At 59.6% G+C, this 17,959-nt stretch overlaps 6 protein-coding genes across 6 annotated transcripts; 4 read left to right on the forward strand and 2 right to left on the reverse strand.

Annotated features, from left to right (window-relative positions):
- Window positions 1–1,145: 1,145 nt before the first annotated feature.
- Window positions 1,146–1,614, reverse strand: BXZ73DRAFT_18801 (uncharacterized protein; the record flags this gene model as incomplete). The annotated part of the gene is made up of 4 exons (XM_048017572.1): window positions 1,146–1,186; window positions 1,244–1,336; window positions 1,399–1,493; window positions 1,550–1,614. Coding segments are annotated over 4 exons (294 nt in total), but the record flags the coding sequence as incomplete, so codon positions are not given.
- A 2,544-nt stretch (window positions 1,615–4,158) lies between these two features.
- On the forward strand, window positions 4,159–5,559 carry BXZ73DRAFT_101189 (uncharacterized protein; the record flags this gene model as incomplete). The annotated part of the gene is made up of 7 exons (XM_048014818.1): window positions 4,159–4,329; window positions 4,385–4,426; window positions 4,475–4,695; window positions 4,769–4,901; window positions 4,951–5,265; window positions 5,311–5,397; window positions 5,443–5,559. The coding sequence occupies 7 exons, from the start codon at window positions 4,159–4,161 to the stop codon at window positions 5,557–5,559; spliced, it is 1,086 nt and encodes a 361-aa protein (XP_047878241.1).
- Window positions 5,560–6,201: 642 nt separating this feature from the next.
- BXZ73DRAFT_89847 (mannitol dehydrogenase domain-containing protein) lies at window positions 6,202–7,524 on the forward strand (the record flags this gene model as incomplete). Its single annotated transcript, XM_048025408.1, has 3 exons — window positions 6,202–6,235; window positions 6,288–6,706; window positions 6,745–7,524. The coding sequence occupies 3 exons, from the start codon at window positions 6,202–6,204 to the stop codon at window positions 7,522–7,524; spliced, it is 1,233 nt and encodes a 410-aa protein (XP_047878242.1).
- A 785-nt stretch (window positions 7,525–8,309) lies between these two features.
- Window positions 8,310–9,049, forward strand: BXZ73DRAFT_101191 (uncharacterized protein; the record flags this gene model as incomplete). The annotated part of the gene is made up of 3 exons (XM_048014819.1): window positions 8,310–8,452; window positions 8,516–8,619; window positions 8,697–9,049. The coding sequence occupies 3 exons, from the start codon at window positions 8,310–8,312 to the stop codon at window positions 9,047–9,049; spliced, it is 600 nt and encodes a 199-aa protein (XP_047878243.1).
- Window positions 9,050–10,852: 1,803 nt separating this feature from the next.
- BXZ73DRAFT_46567 (RlpA-like double-psi beta-barrel-protein domain-containing protein-containing protein) lies at window positions 10,853–11,552 on the reverse strand (the record flags this gene model as incomplete). Its single annotated transcript, XM_048019716.1, has 4 exons — window positions 10,853–10,950; window positions 11,121–11,208; window positions 11,266–11,376; window positions 11,454–11,552. The coding sequence occupies 4 exons, from the start codon at window positions 11,550–11,552 to the stop codon at window positions 10,853–10,855; spliced, it is 396 nt and encodes a 131-aa protein (XP_047878244.1).
- A 2,115-nt stretch (window positions 11,553–13,667) lies between these two features.
- On the forward strand, window positions 13,668–17,074 carry BXZ73DRAFT_89849 (uncharacterized protein; the record flags this gene model as incomplete). Its single annotated transcript, XM_048025409.1, has 18 exons — window positions 13,668–13,712; window positions 13,879–14,051; window positions 14,130–14,337; window positions 14,455–14,499; window positions 14,552–14,634; window positions 14,690–14,768; window positions 14,892–15,119; window positions 15,174–15,276; window positions 15,330–15,412; window positions 15,511–15,604; window positions 15,747–15,823; window positions 15,885–15,965; window positions 16,027–16,150; window positions 16,190–16,321; window positions 16,392–16,586; window positions 16,682–16,804; window positions 16,902–16,945; window positions 17,060–17,074. The coding sequence occupies 18 exons, from the start codon at window positions 13,668–13,670 to the stop codon at window positions 17,072–17,074; spliced, it is 1,932 nt and encodes a 643-aa protein (XP_047878245.1).
- Between the last annotated feature and the right edge of the window lie 885 nt (window positions 17,075–17,959).

Here is a 17,959-nt window from a genome sequence, read left to right on the forward strand (position 1 = left end):
GAGAGTGCCTCGGGCCCGGATTGCATTGCCAATGATTTGGAAATTCAAGTACGCTAGAGCAGGCCAGAGCGACAGTGACGCCGACTTCGAAGCCTCCGGTGATGACTCCGTTCACGGTCGGCTCGCCTACATGATGCTGTAGTGATTGGTTGTGGTTGATATCGATGTTGCGCGCTTCGGTGCAAGGGGTGCTAGAACGCAGGGATTCGGGAATGGAAAGACAAGATGGGAAGGTGATGTCAGCATTGCCGTAGTGGTGGTATATAGAGGGGAAAGAGATAGTTAGCTGCTGGCGACCCAGCGGGTCCCGACTTGCCAGTGAGACGCCCGGACGTGAGGCGTGAGGTGTGAGGGCCAATCTACGAGATTAGATAGCGCATAGATCAGCCTTAGCTTGGCGATCGACGGTTTGTGCGGCTTCGCAGTGTGATTTGGCGTGCCTGGGGCGAAGGGTTGTCCAGCACGGTAGATGGAGGTCTCCGCACTTCTTGTTGAGTGTCTAGCCCAGAACGAGCGAATGCGAGTGGAGTAGTCGTGCGATGCGAAGATGAAGGAGAAGGCGAAGAACGGGACGATCGTTCGGCAAGTCGATCGCGCCAAAGGACGTTCAAGGCGTTGAAGAGTGATAGTCGCCTTCAAGGAGGGCGAAAATCTCGTAGAGAACATGGTGGCAAGAGCCAAGTTAGGATGGTACACTCTTGGAGTCAGACGAGAAGCGAAATCAATGCAGAGTTCAGTCCCCTAATGTACAAATCCAAAACTGCGTGAATAGTCCGTGAGGTCGTAAGGTAGCTGTTCGGCATCCAGATAGTCGTGAAGGGAGCACATGCTTAAAGCATCCACATAAGGGGAATCACTAAGCAGAGCATGCTCCCTAGGTGTGCGGGCGCGAGACTTAAGGCTCCAGACGTAGTTTGTGCGGCGCTTCCGGCGGTGTTGGACGCGCTGGAACTTGTCGAGTTCGATGGGCCCGAACTTGAGATGCTTGTGGTACTGGAGATAGGACTTGTGATAGTGGTGATGGAGGCCGAGATCGGAGTAGTCGTGGATGCATCCGTGGTCCGAGTGACACTTCCCGGCAAGCTCACGCTCGTGGTGGAGTCGGTGGTGCTGATCGAAGGGAGCGAGGAGCCTCCCTCGCCGAGAATCGTAAACACGGGGCTGATGTTCCCTGAGTTTCCGACCACTGCGGCCAGTATGTATAAGTATGAGATATGCGCATATATAAAAGCAAGGGACGTACGGCAGACGATGTAATCCTTTCCAGGGTCCACCGAGGGCACGGTCAACGTGACATTCCCGTCGAACAGGGAGAAGTCCTTGGCGAGCGGCGACTCTGCGCAGTGCGGGGCATGTGTGAGGTGCACGCGGGTACGCTGTAGTCGAACAGGGACGCACCAGTCATCAGATGTTCTTGGTCATCGACGAAGGTGCCCAGGAGGAGCGTCCCATTCGGGTTAGATGGGGTCACGCCCTCCAGGACTGACGTATCCCTGCATCGAGGTCGGTGTTGGAGTCGCTCAGACAGAGGGAATGGACTGAGACTCACCAGGTCACAGTCTCCTTCTCCCCGACCGTCCACACCGTCTGCGACGTCGGGTCCGTGATGGGTGGGCCACCGAGTCGCGGGGCGTGATCGCCAACGGTGTTGCGATGGTGGACGCGGCGAGGGCGAGGACGAAGGCGACGAGCTGCATAGTGGTGGAAAGCATGTTCGTCGTGTGTCGGCTCGTGCGCAGCTCGTAGGAAGGAGGACTGAAATGGAGCGATGGAACCTCGTGAGCGTGAGTCGTGAGCGTGGCTTCTTCTCCGTCCTCGGAGCTGGCTGAGGCTTGTCTTCGGCTGAGTCCGCTGTGGTGGTGGTCGGGAGAGACGAGGACAGCGGGGGCAGCGAGGTCGGCTTTATTTGGGCTCAGGCGTGCGGTGGCCCTGTCAATGGTCATGTGTAAATCAAGCGATAAGATTGATATGCGCTCTTCCCCTGCTGATGGTCCATATACGCGTGGAAGCGGGAATCAATGCCGCAGACCCGTCCGCGTTTCAGCATGTTCCGTCCGCTGCCGCAACAAGTGGGAAAGTTGCCGGCCAAAACCAGGTGGCAGGTTGCAGGACGTGAGGTATGAATGCATGTTCATTATCGAAGCAGAGTATTTCTCCAGTTCATGGAGAGGAGAATGAGATGATACATGCACGGACAGAGGATTGACGTCGCAGGACAAGGCGAGATGAGAGCAGTCAGAGGAAGAGTACTTCTGCGGTCGAAGTCCCGAAGGCGCTCATGCCACTCGGCGTAGACGCTGCCTTCATTTGCCCCACGACCACCATAACTTCAGCCTCTCATTAATTCATTACTCCGAACATTGCTTTCGCCTGAAGCATCTGCATCGTCCCGCCGAAAATCTGGCATCAAACGCACGAAGCTCTGAACGCCAGGTCGTGTGTACAATTCAAATCTGCCGAATTAATATCACCGTTCCGTTCACAGTGTACCAAGTGCCTACTCAACATGGGGCTGGATAAGGACGGCGTCTCTGCAGGGATACGAAGAGTTATGAGAGTGGCGTTGGGTTTGGAACCCAGGTGCTCTTCGCTTCCGTGCTCGCTTGCTGGTCGTCGTGCTCGCCGATATCCTTGGTTTGTCTCTTGTCCACGATGTCGGCCGTCCACTCTATCCCCTCCACTGAGGTATGTGCTTCTTTGCCCTTTGATTTCTCCGTCCATTCATGTGCATCGGTCACATAGCACATCCCAGCTCATGACGCCGCGCGGTGCGGCCCGAAGAGTCGCATGCGGCGCACACCAGCGACCGTCTCAAAACTCTCCAACCTTTCACCAACCTGCTTCGTGCTGCACCCCGGCATTCCCCTACTGTAGACACGCCCGACCGAGCTTCACTCCCCAGGTCCCGTTCCGCCAACCCCCAGGCAGGGCCCCCAGCGACATTGAAATCATCATGAAGCTTTTCTCTTCTTCTACGAAGACAACACACCAGCAGCGTCGTGAATAAAGGACCATCAGCGAAGGAGGCGGAGGAGGTCCATCGCAAAGCGGTTGAAGAGGTCCGTTGCTTGTCTCTGGCGAATCTGCATTCTCCCTCATTCCACATCACCTGCAAGTACACCGATGAACCGTCGAATGCGTCTCTGGCGTCATCCGCGGATACTTTGATCATAATCCTACCCCGCGTTCCTTCCCTTCGCACGCGCAAAAGGTGTGCCTGGTTGTCGTATGTTTCCTATGTTGGGGCTGAAACAACCATAGCGTAACCCGAAGGATACGTCTCTGGTCAATACTGAGGCCCTCTGGCTTGCCCGCGACGTTCAGCAGCGCCACGACGAAAAGTGGGCTCGGCGTAGTTCATTGACAACCGCAGAAGACCTTTTCGCCCATGCTTCAGATGACGTCTTGGATACTGGTGTTTCCCCTCTGTGCTCCGACGACAATCTCTCTGTGCTAGCCGATCTAGTAGAAGGCTGGACTCTCGACGACAGGCTCCCCTTGATACCACACTCTGGCGCAAGGAGCGTCTTGTCGAAGTTCGAACCTCAAGCTGCTGTGTCGCCACCATCTATCGTCCGTCTACCTCAAAATCTCCCTCGGGCACTACGACGAATACCACCGGGAAAGCTTGTGGCCATCTCGTTGTCTTACATATACGACGTTTTTGTTTCGGAAGGGGAAGGGGATCAAGAGGCTTGGATACCGTTCGAAAAAGGGGAGGTGAACATCACTGCCGTCGGACATGATCTCGTTCTTGATGTCGCCTTGGAGGCGTAGCTTGTTTTACCTGTATTTTCCGCATCACACCCTAGCGGACGCTCGCCTGTCCACATCGCTAGTCGATTCATTCATTTTTACATTGCGAATGTCTCTGCTCGAAGTCTGCCTCAGTCTACAGTTCGTCGTCTGGCCAGCGTGGCCTGGTAGCGAACAACCCGGGCCGCCGATGGCGTTCCGCAGCCGACTTTCCCGCCAGCCTCCTGGTGGACATGTTCAAAAGCCGCCCCCTCTCTTTGCTCTCTTCCTGCGTTCTCCTCCTCGACGTCCACTGGGGTGGCGACAGTTTTGTTACCTGAGCCTCTCATACCGCGCGCTACCCCTTCGCTTCGTCAACCTCACGTATCAAGACTTCCCTCTGTGTTTTCTCGTCCGAACGTCATGCCTCCTAATGACCGGAACCCTCGGCGGCGTGGCCCTGCGGACGCTGTGATGGATGATGCAGTGCCCTTCCGATTTCAAGGGCTCTCAGGGGATCAAGAGCAGGACGAGGGCGAAGAGCAGAGGCGTCAGGTTAAAGTGTGCAGGCGATCCATCGAAGATTCCGACGAGGTGCGTGCCCCCTACTCTAGCGCCCTGGTCTCACACACTGATTGCGAGTTGCTAGATCCACGCGCGTATCGCGAGGGCAAGCCAGAAGAACGCCAGAGTATGTGACTATATGCGCTCTTCCAGCGAGCTCAACCAACCTCCACAGCTTTCTGTCGCTGAGGCGACACTCGCCTCCCAGCAACAGCATGTTCTTAACCCGCAATACCCTCTCTTATCCAATCCATCGGACCCCCACAGCTCCTTCACGTTCTCTTCGCCCAACCAGTCAGCTCTGCCCCTTGTTTCCAAGCGCCCCTCCCCTTCTCCAGATCCCTCGCCCCATCCCTTCTTTCCACTCTACAAGCGGCCGCAAGAACTACCGAAAGCGTGAGCGCAACCTCAGGAATGGTCGGCCACCTAAGGAGAAGAGGGGTCATCGGGGACGCGTCACGTCGAACAGCGGGATCCCGTTACCCATCCATCCTCCTGCGCAGTCGAAGCTTCCGGCGCACGGCGGGTTCGGCGCATGTCGTGAGCCTCCCACCATGGTTGCACCCTGGCGCGAACGGGCGATCGAGCTCGGCATGGACGCGGTATGGCGCTTATACCCAGAACCGGTGTCGTTCGCTGAACCATGACCAGAACCTAATTCGCCTCTTCAGCACCTACTCTCCGGCATGTCGGTGCACCATTCCGCGAACAGGGCTGGGCTCTCCCGACTCGAATGGTCTTCTCGCTCGGCTAGGCGGCTTGACTCTGGCGTCTACCGAATCTCTTGCTGCCATGGACGTGGACGCTCAGCAAGGCAGCACGGCTTGGCTCGACGCGGACTATGACATGGACGCCGTACCGCTGGGCCCCGACATCTCGATGACCCCGCTTTCTGCCTGGGCAACCGGCCCCGATACGGGCAGGTGGATCTTCGTCTTCCGCCAGGAACTCCCACGCCGGGCTCCCGTATGACTTCTCGTTCAAGCCCGCGATCCACTCTACGCCCTTCAGACCGGCCCCGGGTACGGCTTCCGCATCGCCTCTGCCACGCCGCGGCTCGTCCACGACATGTTCGGGCCCTCGCCGCCGTGCTCGCAGGTGCACACCCCGAGCAGAGCGGGCTGGGGTTCCGTGGGCGGATAGGGCGGAGGACCCGGGGTGCGAGAAGTTCTTCTCCGGCCCGACCTTCACCACCTTGCGCTCCCGCGGATCCTCGACTACGGCGTGGTCCCTGGTGCCTTCTCGGACGACGAGAACTAGATGCAGGGCTCTTCCTTGAGCGACACCCGGCCCGGCTTCATCTCATCTAGGCTGGTTCTTGATTCTCGACGGCGCTTCTTTGGCTTCTTGGTATGCACATAGTGCCCTTATCGGTTTCTCGCGCAGCAGACTCGTTGGACCTCAGATGTCCGGCAGACTTGGATCTGTTACTCTCTGCTTCAGCTTCTTCCTCGCATTTCCCCTACCACGTCTCTCTCACACATTATCTTTTGGATCTCCGCGAATATACTTGGGATAATCTTGCACAGGCCTTGCACAGCAAGTGATAACGACGGCGGACGAACGTGCTCTGAAGCTTGCTTGTCAGGCTGTCCATGGCTGTCCGCCTCGCCTTCTGCTATCGTACTCACGGCCAAGGTATTGAGCGTTCCGTCGGTGCGAGACCGACGCCGACGCCAATGTCCGTGGCCTGGCACGACGGTCCGAAGGCCATACATGTTTCTGTCGGGATGGGTTCTATCAATCCAGTGTAATCTGGGTGCGCGGCTGTGGTGTGGGGGGTGCGGCCCGCACCAAGCTCCGCAAAAGCTCCGACGTCATATTGCCCTCAGCGTGCGAGCTGTAGACGAGCGCCGTCGTTTATAGGGGCCCGAACGGACGCCGTCCCCTAACCTGCCTGCCATGCGTCTGCCACCGAACGATCCAGCAACTCTCCGTGCGCACTCGCCTCCTCCCTCTTTCTTCCCGACCACTCACGCATTGCGCAGACCATTCCGCACACGCACACGCCCACGATGGCGTCCACGACCGCAAGGCCATCCACTTCGGCGCGGGCAACATAGGCAGGGGCTTCATCGGGCCTCTGCTCGTCGACTCGGGCTACCACGTCATCTTCGCTGACGTCGACAAGGACGTCATCCGCGCGCTCAACGAACAAGACTCGTACGCGGTCCACATCCTCGACTCCGACGAGGAGCACCTCAACGCCGTCCACGACGTCTCCGGCCTGCTCGCCACCTCCGCCCCCGACATTGCCCGCGCCTTCGTGGACCCCTACCTCGACCTCGCGACCACCGCCGTGGGCGTCTCCGTGCTCCCGAGGATCGCCAGCGTGCTCGCCGACGGGATGCGCGCGCGCCGCGCCGCGGACGCCGGCGACATGAACGTCATCGCGTGCGAGAACGCGGTGCACCAGACGACGATGCTCCGCGACACGTCCTCAAGGCGCTCGAGGACGACCCGGAGACGGCGGCGTGGGTGCGCGCGCACGTCGGCTTCGCGAACTGCTCCGTCGACCGCATCGTGCCCCCGTACCACCCGAACGCGAGCGCGGGCGACAGCCCGCTCGACGTCGGCGTCGAGGGCTTCTACGAGTGGGTCGTGGACGGGCACGCGCTGCACGCGACGCGGCCCGCGGTGCACCTCAAGGGCGTCCGGCTCACGGACAAGCTCGACGCGTACGTCGAGCGCAAGCTCTTCACGCTCAACTGCGGGCACGCGCTCGCCGCGTACCTCGGCGCGCTCAAGCGCCTCGCGACGATCGACGCCGCCGTCGCGGACGCGGACGTGCGCGGGACGCTGCGGGGCGCGCTCGAGCGCGAGGCGGGCGCCGCGCTCGTCCGCAAGCACGGGTTCGACCCGCGCGAGCACCGCACGTACGTCGAGCGCGTCGTCGCCCGCTTCGCGAACGCGCGCGTGCGGGACGACGTCGGGCGCGTCGGGCGCGAGCCGCTCCGGAAGCTCGCGCGCGGGGACCGCCTCTTGGGCCCGTACGCGATGGCGCGCGGGTACGGGCTCCCGACGGAGAACCTCGCGACGGGGATCGCGGCCGCGTTCCTGTACGACGTGCCGGAGGACGCGCAGAGCAAGGAGCTGCAGCGGCGCCTGAAGGACGGTGGGGCTTCGAAGGTCGTTGCGGAGGTGACGGAGTACGAGGTAGGGTCGGACGAGCACCGGGAGATCGTGGGTGCGTACGAGGAGCTGCAGCGCAAGTATCGCCAGTGACTGCCTTAGAATATCTGTCGGTGAGCATGAATTAGAACTACTACAGTTTGTAAGTTATGTACGATTTGCTGTAACTTCGTAATATGGATACACATCGCTTGCGAGTCACGATGCTTGAAGCTTGAAGTGTGAGTGTTTCAAGCATATGGCGTTAGATACGTCTGCGATCGCAGACGTGCGGCTCGCTCAGTTGAGGTCTCTTGCAATGATCAAGCAACAGTTCGTTAGCGCTCAACCACTTCTCTTCCTCCGACCTGCACCACGCCAGAGTACACAGCACATAATTCTCGACCGCGCTCTCAGATACCAGCACCCACATCCCCTTCCCGTTGCTCCTCGTCGTATCCTGGCGATGCACAACATGTCCTCAGCCACCGAGGAGTCAGCTGCTTGGTTGGCACGCCCACCACACACGGAGATGCGCACTGGCGCGTGCGACACTCCGACCGCACCGGGTAGACTTCGTAATGTGTGGGCGACAACGCCCTCCGCCCATTCGACGCGCGCGCGGTCGAGACCATGATCAGTATCCGATAACAGTATCTGCGACACCCGGACCACAGACGCGAAGCCCCCCGTCACAGCACAACGCACAGTCCTGGGGCCGCTGACGGGCCAGCGGTGTGGCCAAGGCGCAGATATAGTGGGGGCTTGCGTGGGTGAGAACTCTGTCTCATCTGCTCCACCCTGCTCCCTCCTGGCTGTTCGCAGCCTGACTCAATTGGCAACAACCAGCCTCCATCCACACCTGCTGTCTTTGCGCGCGTTCTTGCCTCGGGGGCCTGATGAAGACGGCCGTCATCGCTGCGCCTATCTCCGCTGTCGCCCTCTCAGCCGCCCTCGCCCTCGTTGCCGTGCACCCGCCAAGTGGTGCCGCTCAGGTCCAGGGTGTTCGTAATGTCATCTTCCAGCCCGATTCGTGTCTATGGTGAGCACGGTGTTGGTCCTTCATCGCATGACCGCAGACATCTGACCGTCTGTTACGAAACAGGCCCACCACCGCTGCTGGGGTCTGTTTCGAAAAGTGTACCATCACGTCTTCGCCCGGGGACACTCGCAGACCCGGGGTCTGCAAACCGGAGTCCATCTATCTCAGTGAGTTGGTCGTCTTGGTGTCATCAATTGACATCCCGTTCTCAAGGATGGCACTGCGGTTGCTGACCCTTGACCAGCCTGCAAGGCACAGACAGACGGTCCCGTTCCCGTCGACGTCGACGTTGGCCCAGAATCGCGCCACTCGACATGCCCCCATGCCTCCATCCTCAACATCGACCGTTCAGGACAGCCCCCACGAGCCGCGCTCCCTCGGTCCGCGGGCGAAGCGCCCCTCCTCCTCCCCTCCTCCTCCGCGGTCGACGCACACACGTGCATGGCCTTCAGGCCCAAGCTGCCCCGCGCTCCGCACCTCAGCCCCCGCTCCTCGGAACGCGCGCGCCCGGCGACGCCTGCGGCCGTCGTCGACGATGACGACATCGCCGACATCAGCGCGAACTGGCCGGCGCGGAGGGCGCGCGGTCGTTGCTGAGCTCCGGCGCACGCTCAGCTTTGGGAGGCCGTGAGCCTCGTCTCCGCCGTCGCCTGGCTGCTCGTCTGTCTCGCCGCGTAGCCCGCGCGCCTCGGACCACGACCGCCTCGAGAGAGTACTAGTGTCCACCACGCTTCATCCGCGTGCAAGCCACGCCCGCCTGCAGGGCGCCCATAGGCTATGCCGAGCGCACCCTCCGCGCCGCGGCGCGACCGTCGATCTCGGCATGGCGAGGTCGCTCAACGGCTACTTGGCTGTCCACGGGGGGTCGAATGATCCACGCCGCGGCCTCGACGCTGTTTACATGCACCCCGTCGCCTCCAGCCGCACCCCACGCTGTATCCGTATACATCCTCTCTCCCTCCACCCCCACCTCTCGCACGCTCAGATGAGGCTGGGGGCTGCCCGATGCCCGTCGCCCTGTACCTGTACGAGTACTTCCCTCATGTATCATTTGCCCATGTATCAATACGTAGTGGCTTTACGAGCAGCGCGCTTTCTTTGCTATGCCCGCGCGCGGGCATGCCCGTACGCACGTGTCCTGAAATCTAATATCGCGCGTCCCGCTCCCCGGGGATCGCAGCCCCCGACGCTCCGTGACGCCGTCCCTGCGGCCGTGCGGGCTCGTGCGGTCCCGAATGAGCGAGAGAAGACTCGACGTTGAGGCGTTGAGGCGCAGCGCCGCAGCCAGTGCACCGCCCGTGCTAAGTGCTAAGTACCGCGCTGCGGGGGCGTGTTCGGAGCAGCTTGACTTTCCGCGCGCGCGCGCGTCGTGGGTGCCTGTGGCCGACCGCGCGCGCCCGCTCATCTCCATCTCCATCTCCGTCTCCGTTTATCCGCGTCTGCGCGGGCGACATGTTCCATCGCACCCGTCCGGCCTTCAGGGCGCCGGAGCGGTCGAACAACGATCGGTCGTGGCTGGCAGGTAGTGTGCGCTCACGTTGAGAGACGACACATATGGCACCGCCTCTCTTGGCGTCGCATTGCGAGTAGTCGCGACTGGCGAGTGACTGACGACCCAGGCAGGCCTGCAGCTTGAAGTCTGTCTGGCCGCGAGGCGCGAAGCCGAACGCCCCGGGAGGCCGCTGAATGTGCGAAGCGCGCGACCTCGTTCAGAACCCTTGTTCTCCCGTGTGCACCTTGACCCGCGGTGCTGAGCGCACCGGAACGGACGGGCGCGCACGTATTAGGAATCTTGGGGACGGTGGTACATAGCAGTGCTCGTGCGTTCGTGCGGACAGAGGAAGTCAACTTTCATTTCGTGAGAGCGTGTGCGGTAAAAGCAATACTGCGCGGCGTCAAGCCGGCGTTGTACTACACTTGGTGTGTTACATACATGGGGTATTCGTGGGATACATTCTATGCGTGCGCACCCTGGGGGAGGGTGCGCTTCTATATCGTGAACGCGGCGTTGGGAACCTACATAGACTGGGGGAGGAAAGCGGGGGGGAGCACGCCGTGCACCAGACGGCGGATAGGTTTACGATTGCGGATCCTAGGACCAGAGGTGCGACCGCCGCGCGACTCGAAGCAGCCGCCCTGCGGGGCTGCTGGCCGCGTGCGGGGCGCATAAATAGCCCAAATAAACACCATAGGAGGAGACCGAGATGGAGTGGGAGGCAGGTAGCGCGCTTGGGGCTTCTATGAGTGTAAGTGTGCGTGGATGTGGACGTGACCGCGGTCATGTCGCGCCGCGTGTGAGTACTTGGGCGGTGGCGCAGAAGAGGGCAGGCGGTGGTCTGGGCGTGGATCTTTGCTCAGAAGGCCGGGGGACCGGGGAGGCGGACGCGTGCGAGTGGGCGCTCAGGGCTTGAAGGCCTTGTTCTCAAAGTGCCACGAGAGCGAGAGGACGCCGACGTCGAGGGATGCGCCGAGGGCCTTGAAGAGCGATGGGCTCATGTCTGCGCGGGGAACGAAGGTTAGAAAGCCGAAGAGACCGAGCGCGTGCGTCTGTGTCCGCGTCCAGCGTGCGCCGTGCCGAAAGGAAGCGACGGAGCATCCGCGGAGCAGGAGCGGGCGCGGACGCGGACGCGGAGGTAGATGCCGCTGGGCAGGGAAGTTGGATGCTCACCGAGGTCGTACTTGCCGCAGCCCGGGCACTCGTCGCGGACCTTGCCGTATGCGACCTTCCCGTTCTTGGTGTTCGTGATCTGGATGTACTGCGGGGCGCGTCAGCCGGGCGCGCAGATTGGGTCAGAGATGACGACGGCGCGAACCTGTTCGCAGTTCCCGCCGGAGCCATAAATCTCGGACGAGATGGCCACGATCTTGTCGCTGTTCACGTTCGTCTTGCCGCACGCGCCGAGGCCGACGTCGAACCAGGTGCCCTGTGTGACGAGGACAAAGGACGGGGAGGCGGAGATAAGTGCGGGGAAGCGGAGATGCAAAGGGTGGGGCGACGTACACGGCCGGTGTGCGTGATGCGCTTCTCGAGGCTCGCGGGCGCAGCGAGCACGGTGCACACGAGGGCGAAGAGGAAGAGTAGGAAGGTGAAGGGGGACATCGCGGTGGCGTGAGGTGGTGGAGTAGGTAGCGCGTTGCACAAAGGGAGGGGCGTAGGGGTCGTAAAGGTGGGGACGGGGCGGAGGGGCGGGGGGAGCACTGGCGAGTAGAACCCGTGAGGAGCATGGGCAGGGTGTCGAAAGGCCTCTTTTATACCCATCCGCGCACTGGAGGTGCGTGGATTACTTCATCTTTCGAGCTCCGGCGTCGATGGAAGCGAGAGTTGGCCAAGCCGGAGACGGCAACCAATTGGCAGCAGCGCCCGCAGGGCCGACGCCGGTCCAAGGACGTGGACAGCAACGCGGACGCCCACCCTGGAAAAAATTACGGCCGGAGGCAGTCGTTCTGTTGTTTGCCTTTTGACGTCGGGGGTGGGAGGCGTCGCGCGCCTCGCCGGAGCGCTCGCCCAGCGGTGTTACCGGGCGAGCGGCGGAACGGCGCCAGGCTGGGCAGCGGACACCGTTGTTCGTGGGCTGCGCGCGGAGGCGTTGCGCGTGACGGCTGATGGGGAGCCACATATTACGAGCCGTCGCGGTCCTCACGGCGTGTAGACGTCGCGGTTGCGGCGTTGTGCAGGCAACGTGCACAGTCGCGCGGGCGACACAACGCGTGGCGCGCGCGAGGCCGTCGCTGGTGGCCACTGGCCGGCCCGGCCCAAAATGGGAGGATGCTCGTCGGCGACCATGGGCGCCCAGGAACAAGGGTGCGTCGGTCCCGTGCGAATGAAAAGTTGAATACCTATAAGATTTAGGCTGCAAAAGGCGTTGTCTAGACCGCTCCGCCTGTCCATGTGCGCCGGTCAACAACAGAGGGACGACTCACTTCGGACCTGCAACTGGGGCGTGATGAAGCCGTGACGCCATTATGCAGCGCCACAAACGCGTCGAGCGGTTGTGATATCAAAGTGCCTGGGGAAGCAACCAGGATGTCGGAAGGATGTCTCGCTCTCGCAAGGTGAGCTGGTTCAGCTTCCTGACCAACTAAATGCTCAGCGGCCGCAATCGATCGTAGATCGTCAAGAGAAGTACTGGTACTCACGACATATTATTTGCCCAACGTCCATGCGTGGGCAACGCGGAAACTTCGGGTTCGCAGGAAAACTGCAGAAGCGTATGGGAATCGAGGGGCTGGGAATGGGAATGAAGTCTATGGGTTGCTTATTGATTGGGGGTGCTCACCAACACTTGCATTGCAAATGACAGAAGACGGTGAATCTTGTCCAAAATAGCCCAGCTCCAGATGGTCTGGGGTCTAGGCTTACTACGCGCACCTGACTGAATAAACGGCAAATGCGTGCCCACAAATCACGTGGGGCTTAAAAGAGAGCGTTATAAACCGTGACTGTCATCGAGCACATCATGTCAGTTTGCATCGCTAAAGCCTCGGGGATGAGAAGAAGTGGTCGTGGCAGGCACTGACAGTAGGGTAATGGGATGAAATGGAAACAAGGCTACTCACTAGCGTTGCATTTGTACTTGTGGTGCGCATAAAAAGCAAAGCGTCATAAAGAGCACAGATGAACTTGTTGTGGGGCATATGAAGCGGAGAAGCATTCTAATGCGTTCATTCGGCGGAGGCATTGTCTATATGCGCAACTAGGTTTCTCTGCGCCCGGGTACCCGGCTCCGGGCATACACAGTGAAAAAACAAAGCTAGTACGTGCCTGAATATGGAAGTATCAACGTTCTCGCTAGCGTTGAAGCTGTTGAGGATGGTCGCTGATATTGATAAGACTGAGAGGAGCGGCCGCTGCAAACGCTTGCATCCAGGCGAGACATTAGGTGATGAACATACGCAGTGCGAGTCAAAGAGCGAAGGCAATGTCGCAGACAGTGGAAGAAGTAGAGTCAGTGAGCACGAGCGTACGAGGGCAAGATAGGAGGCAGCAGCGGTGCAGCCTTGCACCCAAGCCCTATGCCCGGGCCGAGGGGGATTCTGGAAGAGCCGGAAACCTAATTTGGATAGCCTGACCGGCGCTTGATCGGATGCCACCCTCGGCGATCGACTCCGGGTGTTGCACAACGCACTGCGCAGAGCTCGTCTGTCATCTCCTATCTCCTTTCTGCTCACCCTAGACCGGACACCTTAGCCATCTCACACACTACTAAACACATCTATGGTTGCCACAGCTAACGGCCAGACGTACGGCCGACACATTCCCGTATGCGGCTCAAAACTCGCACACTTTCTGTGATCCCACACCCCGTGACTCACGCCCCTTTCTCCAGGATCAGGTCGAGCGAATAGCCGGCTTGACTGATGCTCAAATTGACTTCCTCGACGATGTACGTGAGATTGGGCAGAAAGTGCGGACGCTGCGCTGACAGCTATTGAAGGTTCGGGAGCTGCTCAAGGAAAGAGCCGCGCTCGAACGGGACTACGCCGTCAAACTCCAAACTCTGGTCAAGAGGGCGGCAGACAAGAAGGCGAAGAAGATGGCAACCCTCGTCGTCGGATCTGAACCCACCAAGTCGTGGGAGGAGAGTATTCTGAAGACAAGGTATGACAATGTTCCATTGCCCTCCCACGAACAGGCTCGAGCGAAATCGTACAAACTAGACTGACCTACATCTCCCAGTACACTCGACGCTGCTTACTCGCAAGTGCTCTCCTCCATGAGCGATACCGCCCAGGACCACGTAAATCTCGCCGACGCCTTGAGCGGTCAAGTCATAGAACCTCTCAGGTTGACGAGACAGAGGCACGACGATAATCGGAAGAGGCAACTACAATACTACCAGAAGCTGTTGTCCGATAAGGAGCGTACCTATGCAGACCGTGTCAAGGTACGCCGCTCTCGTCAGACATATCAGTGTCAGACCCGATTTACCCGTTCTCGCAGAGCAAACAGAAGGCATGTCTCGTAGATAATACTCAAAGTCGTGATCCTGACTACCATTCAGTATGACGAGGAGTGTACAGAAGTACACGCGTATCGACAGAAGCAGGTTGGTGATGAGTTTCGTATTTTACGGTATCAACTAATTCCGCTATGTTCAGGAGCGTGCGTCAGACGATCGGCACGCAGAGCGAGCTGCGAGGCAATACGAGCAGCAGCAAATTGACATGCTCAACAGCAAGAAGTACGGTCAACGTTCAATTTTGTTTCCAGCTACTCACCTACAAATTTTACTTCAGCGCGTATCTCATCTCGATAGCTGTATCCAACAAGGCCAAGGCCAAGTTTTACGACGAAGACATCCCTGCTCTAGAGGACGTAAGTGGCGTCGTGGCTTGTTGAGCTTGGTGTGCTCACAACATTTTTGCAGCAATTCCGTGAGTGCCGATAGCAACCTTGCTAGTATCCATCCTTGCCCTGACGGCTGATATTGCGGAAGAGGACTTGCAGGCGCGTCTGATCGATAGCTTTGCGAGCAGCCTCAAGAATGCGCAAGTTCTTCAACTCGAGCACCTTGACATTGTGCGATCCCACATCACACGGGCGGAGCAGGTGCTCTCATCGGTGAACCCTGCAGTCGACCAAGACATATTCATCGATCATAATATCGTCCCCTTTTCCACCCCCGAAGACTTTGTCTTCGAACCCTGTGCCACTTACTACGATACTGTATGTTTCAATCTCCCTGAAAGACTCACACTGTCTGATCCAACCCTTGAATAGGGCGATATGAGTGTGGATCCCGCACCGAAGGTGTATCTTCAGAACAGGCTGAACAAGTGTCGAACAAAGCTACAGGATCTCGACCCTGTTCTCACCAACAAACGTACGCACTGAGCATGTACTACGAGTCTCGCTCCTAATTGATATTTTTCTCAGGCCAGGATACGGAAAAACTGGGCAACCTGGTGACAGCATACACGGAGGATGCCACATTAGGCAACGCCGACGAGCTGCTTGATGTGAGTGGCTTCTCTCCCATTGAGGCATTGTGGGCGCATGAGAAGATCGCTAACTCCACGCATATTGTTTCTGCCGCGATACGCCGGACGCCATGAAGCAATACCTGGAAGCCCACCATGCGCTAACGTTTTTCTCCACGTCCGATGCGATCCTCCGCACGGAGGTGGACACAGTCTCTGGTGCACTCTGCGGTACGTTTGGGTCTCCTTCGTTCCCTACCCTGCCCGTGGAGATCGAGTGCCCGTGGGTTCGCCGTCTTCTCGCGCTTTGTGTGACTGCATTACGGCAGCGGCAATACTTCGAGCGCTTGTACTTACGTACCTCTTGCAACAGGCGACGAAGGGGGACAAAGCCCGCACTCATTCAAGAGTGCCTCGTTCTCTATCCCGGCCTCGTGTTCCTACTGCAAGGTATGCTGGTATCCCCGGTCCCTTGTGAATCGTGCTTCTCCCTCAACATGACGTGCCCTAGTCGTCAATCTGGGGTCTCAGCAAGCAAGGGAAAACATGCAAGGCGTGCGGAATCTCTGTCCATGCGAAGTGCGAACTGAAGGTCTGCCATTATATTCCAACGGCTTCTTGTCCACAACGGTCCTGATATCTTTACAATGCAGCTCCCCGCTGACTGCTCGGGCTCGCGGCATGGGCACCGTTCATCGGATTCAGTTTCATCGCTCTCGAGAACACCGTCAACAGTGTCCCCATCCGAGTCCCGCAGTGCGTCGGACTTGGGGTTTAGTAAAAAATAACAAAATTGACACGCGTAACACCACGCAGTACTTTCGACGCCTACTCCCTCTTCCTTCGCACCTCCTTCGCACGGCCACGAGCCCGACGAGGAAAGCGGTCCTAGGGCAAGGGTCGTATTCGATTTTACGCCCACTTCGCCGTTCGAGCTTACAGTCACCGGTGAGTGAGCATTTTTCAATGGAAGGATCCCCACTTCTCACATCGACCCTGCGGTCTCACGCACGATCAGCGGAGAGCATCGTGCGCGTGCTGGAAGAAGACGATGGCTCAGGATGGGTCAAAGTGGCGGACGACTCCGGAGGGAAGGGGCTCGTCCCTGCGTCGTACGTGGAACTGCTCGAACCCGGCGCGGCGTCCTCTGCCGATCGGGGCGCGACCCCGAGGAGCGGTACCCCAGTCCCACAGGCCAGTTCTGGAGAGTATGGTCAGTCGTCCGCTCTCAACCCTGTTCCTGTGGTCTTACACGGAATTGACGTCGTCTACTCAAACTGCCAATCACCTTGTGGTTCTATTCCCTAGTGCGCGGCATCTACGCGTACAAGTCGCAAGGCCCGGACGAGCTCTCCGTCGACGAAGGCCAGCTCATCCAACTCACGGACGGTCCAGCTGGTGGGCGCCACTATGCAGAGGGCTGGTGGGAAGGTGCGGCTTACCCTCCCATTGCCGCGAGGTTTCGATGCCCAAGGACGCTCCGCAATCTGACATCTCCCCCCTTCTCCCTCCCTGCCTCTCCTCGTAGGCATCGGTGCGGACGGACGCAAGGGCATCTTCCCGAGCAACTACGTACGTAATATGCCGGATTCTCGCCCGCACGTTGTGTTGACTCCTTGTCCCCCTCCGCCGGCGCCCTCCGCCTTAACGCTCGACCTGCCATTCCTGGTGGCTCCCGCGATACAGGTAGAGGACGCATGAGCGCGTGCACGAGGCCGCGTTCTGCCGGTGCGTCCATGCTCGCGGGGACCTGGGCGGCGCTACACACACACACACACCGCGCTCTTCTCGTACGTACAGGTCTTGTGCGCAGGCCCGTTCTCCCATGCGGGCGCGGGATTCGCATGGGGCTGGTGGCGTCGGCCAAACCGGTCTGGCCGTAGGCACCATGAATGCACCGTTCAAGCCAGGGTTGGAGTATGTGGAGGAGGGCATTGCGTTCTGCGACGATACAAGGTCGACCGCACGCTGTCTATGTGGTGGGGGTGGACGATCTATGCCATTCGCTTTCTTATCCAGTCCGGTTTCCTTCTGTCGCGATCACCGTCGTCTGACGCAGGTCTCCCACACCTCGGCCCCAGGAAAGCCTAACTGATGCCTGTGAGGGGGGCTGGGCGGGCGTGACATAAAACACGCCTCCTCCAATCGATCCCGCCGTCCGGGCCGGTCATCGCGGACGCTAGCCAGTGCGCGCGGAGGTAGACGTTCCACAGGATCGTTCGACGCTTGACCGCGCGGCAACCCCAGAAAGCATGACGCGTCCCGTCTGCCGGCCTCTAGGGCTTCTGCTATTAGCTCATGCTCTATAGAGTGGTCGTCGGACGCAGGGTCGCACTGCGCGGTGTCCCGACCGGACACGGCGACATGAGGGCGATGGTCGGTCCACTAAATAGCTATCTTGATTCTTGACACGCATCTATGTACCCTCGGAGAGCGTCGCAGGTTGGCGGGGTATATACGGCGCAGATTACGGCGTCGGGACCGCCGGCTGTTTGTGTCGGACAGGCTGGAAGCGACGCGTGCGATGGTAGATCTTTGAACAAGACGGCCGTGGCGCCCGCAGCTATTGTCAAGACGTACGACCGC

This window comes from Epithele typhae (assembly GCF_022376455.1).
Source record: "Epithele typhae strain CBS 203.58 chromosome Unknown BXZ73scaffold_22, whole genome shotgun sequence".
In the NCBI taxonomy this organism is placed as follows: domain Eukaryota; kingdom Fungi; phylum Basidiomycota; class Agaricomycetes; order Polyporales; family Epitheliaceae; genus Epithele; species Epithele typhae.